General features: G+C 47.1%; 1 protein-coding gene across 1 annotated transcript; it reads right to left on the bottom strand.

The window, feature by feature from the left end:
* Positions 1-1975: 1975 nt before the first annotated feature.
* Positions 1976-2695, bottom strand: cdkn1a (cyclin dependent kinase inhibitor 1A). The gene is made up of 2 exons (XM_069724037.1): positions 2653-2695; positions 1976-2452 (listed from the first exon to the last, which is right to left on the bottom strand). Exons 1-2 carry the CDS (start codon positions 2653-2655, stop codon positions 1976-1978), a joined length of 480 nt encoding a protein of 159 aa, XP_069580138.1. The 5' UTR covers positions 2656-2695.
* Between the last annotated feature and the right edge of the window lie 4719 nt (positions 2696-7414).

Below are 7414 nucleotides of genomic sequence, written 5' to 3'. Positions count from 1 at the left end.
TGTGTGTTCAGGTGTGTGTGTGTGTGTTCAGGTGTGTGTGTTGGTCAGTCGACCTGCAGGAGGAGCAGGTGAGTCTCCTGCTGGCCGTCGCTGTGCAGAGTCTGTTTCCTGAGTGCATCTCTGGTTCTGAGGTTCTGATGGACCGTCGGCACCTTGGCAGGACATTTTTTTTCTTGTTTCAGACGTTCTACTTGTGTTCCAGATGTTCTACCTGTGTTCCAGAGGTTCTACTTGTGTTCCAGACGTTCTACTTGTGTTCCAGACGTTCTACCTGTGTTCCAGAGGTTCTACTTGTGTTCCAGATGTTCTACTTGTGTTCCAGACGTTCTACTTGTGTTCCAGACGTTCTACCTGTGTTCCAGAGGTTCTACTTGTGTTCCAGACGTTCTACTTGTGTTCCAGAGGTTCTACTTGTGTTCCAGACGTTCTACTTGTGTTCCAGACGTTCTACTTGTGTTCTAGAGGTTCTACTTGTGTTCCAGACGTTCTACCTGTGTTCCAGAGGTTCTACTTGTGTTCCAGACATTCTACTTGTGTTCCAGAGGTTCTACTTGTGTTCCAGACGTTCTACCTGTGTTCCAGACGTTCTACCTGTGTTCCAGACGTTCTACCTGTGTTCCAGACGTTCTACTTGTGTTCCAGAGGTTCTACTTGTGTTCCAGACGTTCTACTTGTGTTCCAGAGGTTCTACTTGTGTTCCAGACATTCTACTTGTGTTCCAGAGGTTCTACTTGTGTTCCAGAGGTTCTACTTGTGTTCCAGACGTTCTACCTGTGTTCCAGAGGTTCTACTTGTGTTCCAGACGTTCTACCTGTGTTCCAGACGTTCTACTTGTGTTCCAGAGGTTCTACTTGTGTTCCAGATGTTCTACTTGTGTTCCAGATGTTCTACCTGTGTTCCAGATGTTGTTCTTGTGTTCCAGATGTTCAACCTGTGTTCCAGATGTTCTACTTGTGTTCCAGATGTTCTACTTGTGTTCCAGATGTTGTTCTTGTGTTCCAAATGTTGTACTTGTGTTCCAGATGTTGTACTGGTGTTCCAGATGTTGTTCTTCTGTTCCAGATGTTCTACCTGTGTTCCATATGTTCTAATTGTGATCCAGATGTTCTACCTGTGTTCTAGATGTTGTACTTGTGTTCCAGATGTTGTTCTTGTGTTCCAGATGTTCTACTTGTGTTCCAGATGTTCTACTTGTGTTCCAGATGTTCTACTTGTGTTCCAGATGTTCTACCTGTGTTCCAGATGTTCTACTTGTGTTCCAGATGTTGTTCTTGTGTTCCAGATGTTCTACTTTTCTACTTGTGTTCCAGATGTTCTACTTGTGTTCCAGATGTTCTACTTGTGTTCCAGATGTTCTACTTGTTTTCCAGATGTTCTACTTGTGTTCCAGATTTTGTACTTGTGTTCCAGATGTTCTACTTGTGTTCCAGATGTTCTACTTGTGTTCCAGATGTTCTACTTGTGTTCCAGATGTTCTACTTGTGTTCCAGATGTTCTACTTGTGTTCCAGATGTTCTACTTGTTTTCCGGATGATGTTCTTGTGTTCCAGATGTTCTACCTGTGTTCCAGATGTTCTACTTGTGTTCCAGATGTTCTACTTGTTTTCCAGATGTTCTACTTGTGTTCCAGATGTTCTACTTGTGTTCCAGATGTTCTACTTGTGTTCCAGATGTTCTACTTGTGTTCCAGATGTTCTACTTGTGTTCCAGATGTTCTACTTGTGTTCCAGATGTTCTACTTGTGTTCCAGATGTTCTACTTGTGTTCCAGAGGTTCTACTTGTGTTCCAGATGTTCTACTTGTGTTCCAGATGTTCTACTTGTGTTCCAGATGTTCTACTTGTGTTCCAGATGTTCTACTTGTGTTCCAGATGTTCTACTTGTGTTCCAGATGTTCTACTTGTGTTCCAGATGTTGTACTTGTGTTCCAGATGTTCTACCTGTGTTCCAGAGGTTCCACTTGTGTTCCAGACGTTCTATTTGTGTTCAGAAGAAGTGCTCACACCTGTGATGTTGGTCTGCTTCCTCTTCATGGCGCCGTCCTCTCCTCTCCCCAGCGTCCCCAGCGTCCCCAGAGTCCCCAGCGTCTCCATCTTCAGCTCACATCTGTCAGGAGTAGGAGGGATGTTCTCCTTCTGCAGCCTCCCTCCTCGGGGAGTGACTCCAGTCTCCGCTGACCTCTGACCTCTGACCTGTCCCAGTATGCAGGTTCTGTAGAGCGGCGGTACTCCGGTTCCGGGGACGACCTCCCACTGGAACTCGCTGCTCTCCAGAGGCTCGTCCGAGAGGAAGTCGAAGCTCCAGCGCCGCGACGCCTCCTCCAGGTCTCTACGCAGGGCGGCCTGGTACTCCACCTGCAGATGGTCCCGGTCCACCGGGCCAAACAGGTTCCGTCGGGTCGGGCCGTTCCTCAGACATCTCAGGATCGGCTTGTGACAAGCCATCAGTCTGCACTGGAGGAAACCGAGAGGAGAAGCCGGGTTAGATGGAAAACAACATTTCAAGGAACATAAAAACTCAAACGAAATAAAATCCTGCACAAATCAAAGATGTCACTTCTGTCAGGTGATTAAAATAAAGATCTGAAACTCAAACACAAGAAATGATCTAGAATCTGGACTCTAAATCCTCCGACATCAGAAGTTCTTCTCACCATCGCTGTGATCAGAGTGAACAAACACTTCAGTCTCTGAGGATCTTTATACTGCAGCCAGTGACTCACTGAGCCTCCTACATGCCTGGACATAATCTCAGACATGTAGGGACACGTCCTGAGCAGTGACCACAGCTACCAGCAGGGGGCGGTGTCGCACCGCAGCCTCAGAAACACCTCAGACCAGCTGATCAGCAGCTCTTCATTATGAATCTTCTGTCCACAGTCACAAGTTCACAGCTCTGATGTAGAAACTTAAACAGACTGTCAGAGATCAGCTGTTTCTCTGGAGAACAACACGTCATCAGAACCATCCGGGTTCTACTGTTCAGAACATGTTCTAGTTTCTACAGATGTTCATGAAGTACAAGAAGAGTCAAGAACACTAACTTCAGCTTGGAGTTCATATAAATACACTCGGATCAATGAGTCAATGAAGTCTGAGGACCTACAGAGATATTTATTAATCATAATCATAATAATACCAAAGAGTGGGATCAAACAGCTGATCAACACCCATTTATTCTGTGTGAAACTGGGTCAGAACCATTTAGATTTTAAAAACACACACAGACACACACACACACACAGACACACACACACACAGACACACAGACACATGGACACACACACAGACACACACACACACAGACACACACACACACAGACGCACACACACACACACACACACACACACACACACACACACACACACACACACACACACACACACAGACACACACACACAGACACACACACACACACACACACACACACACACACACACAGACATACACACACACAGACACACACACACACACACAGACACACACACACACACACACACACACACACACACACACACACAGACACATACACACACAGACACACACACACACAGACACACACACACACAGACACACACACACACACACACACACACACACACACACACACACACACACACACACACACACACACACACACACACACACACACACACACACACACACACACACACACACACACACACACACACACACACACACACACACACACACACACACAGAGTCACCGGGCGGAGCTCCGCAGGGAGTTTCATCTGAACCCAGAAGAGAACCGAAGCAAGAAATCAGTGCTGGAAACTTTTCATTTATAAAAACAAACTGGAGTGTACGGGATAAATAACCTGAACAGCTGTTTCCTGAAGTTACATACAAACCAACTAAACACAAAACAAACACTTTAAATACTAGAAACGTCTTTAAAACATTAGAAAAGTTCTTTTACTCACATTTTGAGGAATAAAATCCTTCTTTAAAGATGACGTTTCTTTTTCTTCCTCGTTGGTGTTTCTGACGTAAAGTTTCACAGCTCATGTAAAATCTATCAAAATAGATCACATCTGTCGTTAAGCGACAGCAGCCTCCTCGGTCCTTTCTCCAGGTCTTCTCCAGGTCTTCTCCAGGTCCTTTCTCCAGGTCTTCTCCAGGTCTTCTCCAGGTTTTCTCCAGGTCTTCTCCAGGTCCTTTCTCCAGGTCTTCTCCAGGTCCTTTCTCCAGGTTTTCTCCAGGTCTTCTCCAGGTCCTTTCTCCAGGTTTTCTCCAGGTCCTTTCTCCAGGTCTTCTCCAGGTCCTTTCTCCAGGTCTTCTCCAGGTCTTCTCAAGGTCTCCTCCAGGTCTTTCTCCAGGTCCTTTCTCCAAGTCTTCTCCAGATCTTCTCCAGGTCCTTTCTCCAAGTCTTCTCCAGATCTTCTCCAGGTCCTTTCTCCAGGCCTTCTCCAGGTCCTTTCTCCAGGTCTTCTCCAAGTCTTCTCCAGGTCCTTTCTCCAGGTCTTCTCCAGGTCTTTCTCCAGGTTTTCTCCAGGTCCTTTCTCCAGGTCTTCTCCAGGTCCTTCCTCCAGGTCTTCTCCAGGTCCTTTCTCCAGGTCCTTTCTCCAGGTCTTTTCTCCAGGTCTTCTCCTGGTCCTTTCTCCAGGTCCTTTCTCCAGTTCCTTTCTCCAGGTCTTCTCCAGGTCCTTTCTTCAGGTCATTTCTCCAGGTCTTCTCAAGGTCTCCTCCAGGTCCTTTCTCCAGGTTTTCTCCAGGTCTTCTCCAGGTCTTCTCCAGGTCCTTTCTCCAGGTGTTTTCTCCAGGTCTTCTCCAGGTCCTTCCTCCAGGTCTTCTCCAGGTCCTTTCTCCAGGTCTTCTCCAGGTCCTTCCTCCAGGTCTTCTCCAGGTCCTTTCTCCAGGTCTTCTCCAGGTCCTTTCTCCAGGTCTTCTCCAGGTCTTCTCCAGGTCTTCTCCAGGTCCTTTCTCCAGGTCTTCTCCAGGTCCTTTCTCCAGGTCTTCTCCAGGTCTTCTCCAGGTCTTCTCTAGGTCCTTTCTCCAGGTCCTTTCTCCAGGTCCTTTCTCCAGGTCTTCTCCAGGTCGTTTCTCCAGGTCCTTTCTCCAGGTCATTTCTCCAGGTCTTCTCCAGGTCCTTTCTCCAGGTCTTCTCCAGGTCCTTTCTCCAGGTCCTTTCTCCAGGTCCTTTCTCCAGGTCTTCTCCAGGTCCTTTCTCCAGGTCCTTTCTCCAGGTCTTCTCCAGGTCTTCTCCAGGTCCTTTCTCCAGGTTTTCTCCAGGTCTTCTCCAGGTCCTTTCTCCAGGTCTTCCTCAGGTCTTCTCCAGGTCCTTTTTCCAGGTCTTCTCCAGGTCTTCTCCAGGTCCTTTCTCTAGGTCTTCCCCAGGTCTTCTCCAGGTCCTTTCTCCAGGTCTTCCCCAGGTCTTCTCCAGGTCCTTTTTCCAGGTCTTCTCCAGGTCTTCTCCAGGTCCTTTCTCTAGGTCTTCCCCAGGTCCTTTCTCCAGGTCTTCCCCAGGTCTTCTCCAGGTCCTTTTTCCAGGTCTTCTCCAGGTCTTCTCCAGGTCCTTTCTCCAGGTCATTTCTCCAGGTCTTCTCCAGGTCTTCTCCAGGTCTTCTCCAGGTCTTCCCCAGGTCTTCTCCAGGTCCTTTCTCCAGGTCTTCTCCAGGTCTCCAGGTCTTGTCAGGTCTTCTCCCAGACGTGGACTGGCCTGAACTTCTATCAAACTCCGGTGGGCGGGGAGCCGCCAGTCCCGTGCAGTCTCTCCGGGGGACACGTGGAATTCACACGGTAAACACACGAGCACACGTGAACTTAGCTCAGTAGTAGGTCAGCTATATGAACGGAGGGAATTCCAGGTCAGGACCAGCCCAGCACGGCTCCCCTCTCCGGCTGCTACTGCGCATGTCAGAGCTCGGCACGGCTCCCCTCTCCGGCTGCTACTGCGCATGTCAGAGCTCGGCACGGCTCCCCTCTCCTGCTGCTACTGCGCATGTCAGAGCCCGGCACTGCGGCTCTCTCCAGCTCCCACTGCGCATGTCAGAGCTCGGCACGGCTCCCCTCTCCGGCTGCTACTGCGCATGTCAGAGCTCGGCACGGCGCCCCTCTCCTGCTGCTACTGCGCATGTCAGAGCTCGGCACGGCTCCCCTCTCCTGCTGTTACTGCGCATGTCAGAGCCCGGCACCGCGGCTCTCTCCAGCTCCCACTGCGCATGTCAGAGCTCGGCACTGCGCCTCTCTCCGGCTGCTACTGCGCATGTCAGAGCGAAGCAGAATCCGGAAACATCCTCCTCCCGTTTTCTAAAATCAATAATAAATGTCAGTTTGTGTTTATCAGATCGTTCCCACGAGAGAACAACAGGTTGCTAGTAGAAATATCACTTAATATAAAGTAGAAACACCAGAATGCACAAATAAACAATAATAAAGTATATTTACTAAAACAGGCTCCTGTGCTTCGGTACAGATCTGCAGTAACTACTTTTATATTTCCTGTCTGTTACTTAACATTTCAGAAGGAAATATTCGGCTTTATACCTGATCTATAAATATTTTAACATAAAAAACACTATTATTTTAGACAACAAGTTTTCTTCAAGTCTAGCCTGCGTGTTTTGTAGGTGATACTCCTTTTACATTTTGCTCTTCTTTAAGGACCAGTTTCAAATGCAGGACTTCTACTTTACTTTTAAGATCCAAACACTTCTTCATGACCTCCAGATGTGAAGCAAAATGTACTAAAAGTATGAACAGTGAAAGCCAAAAGGGTCCAAATGTCACATGCAGCACTGTAACATATATATAAATAATATTGACTATTTTTAGTTGTCCAAATCTTTCATCTGATTTGATAATACTCAGAATTTATGTGTTTATATCAAAGAAAAAAAAATCATCTTATGAAATTGCTATTTTTACATGTATCTCACCATGAAGTATTGTCAGTAGAGAAATCTTTTTATAATTGTGTAGAAAAGATTGTCTGGAATCTGGTAATATCTGAGTGTTTCTGGGAGATTGTATGACTCAGCAGATTAAATAGAATAACAGAGAACATGCAGACCTGTGAACGCTCCTCCCTGATGGACGTTGTTCTTTTAGCTGCAGACTGTTGTGTTGCTGTTGTTTCTCTCAGCGGTGAAACCTGTCGACCGTCTTGCTGCCCGTCAGCCCGGTTCACAGAACCTCAACTGTTGGCTCCAGAGAATAAAGGCGGACTGACCTGAGACCAGTGAGGCTTTTATTAGGTGGACGGACGGACGCACACACGAGCCAGACTTTCAACATTAGTGACAGGATGCAGATTTTCACATTTTAGTCAACTGAAACAAGGAATCTTAAACTACATTTTCAAAAGAAAATCCGATCTCTCAATTCAGTTTTTGCTGCCTGAAATGTGAATTTCCTTTAAGTTCAGTTCACGACATCTTCAGAACAAGTTC

Source organism: Brachyistius frenatus, unplaced genomic scaffold (genome assembly GCF_029030835.1).
Source record: "Brachyistius frenatus isolate BFR_SWC_R1_liver_20210118 unplaced genomic scaffold, ASM2903083v1 Contig_359, whole genome shotgun sequence".
Lineage (NCBI taxonomy): Eukaryota > Metazoa > Chordata > Actinopteri > Embiotocidae > Brachyistius > Brachyistius frenatus.
The sequence above is the reverse complement of the archived record's forward strand: the minus strand, read 5'-3'. Positions and strand labels throughout refer to the sequence as shown.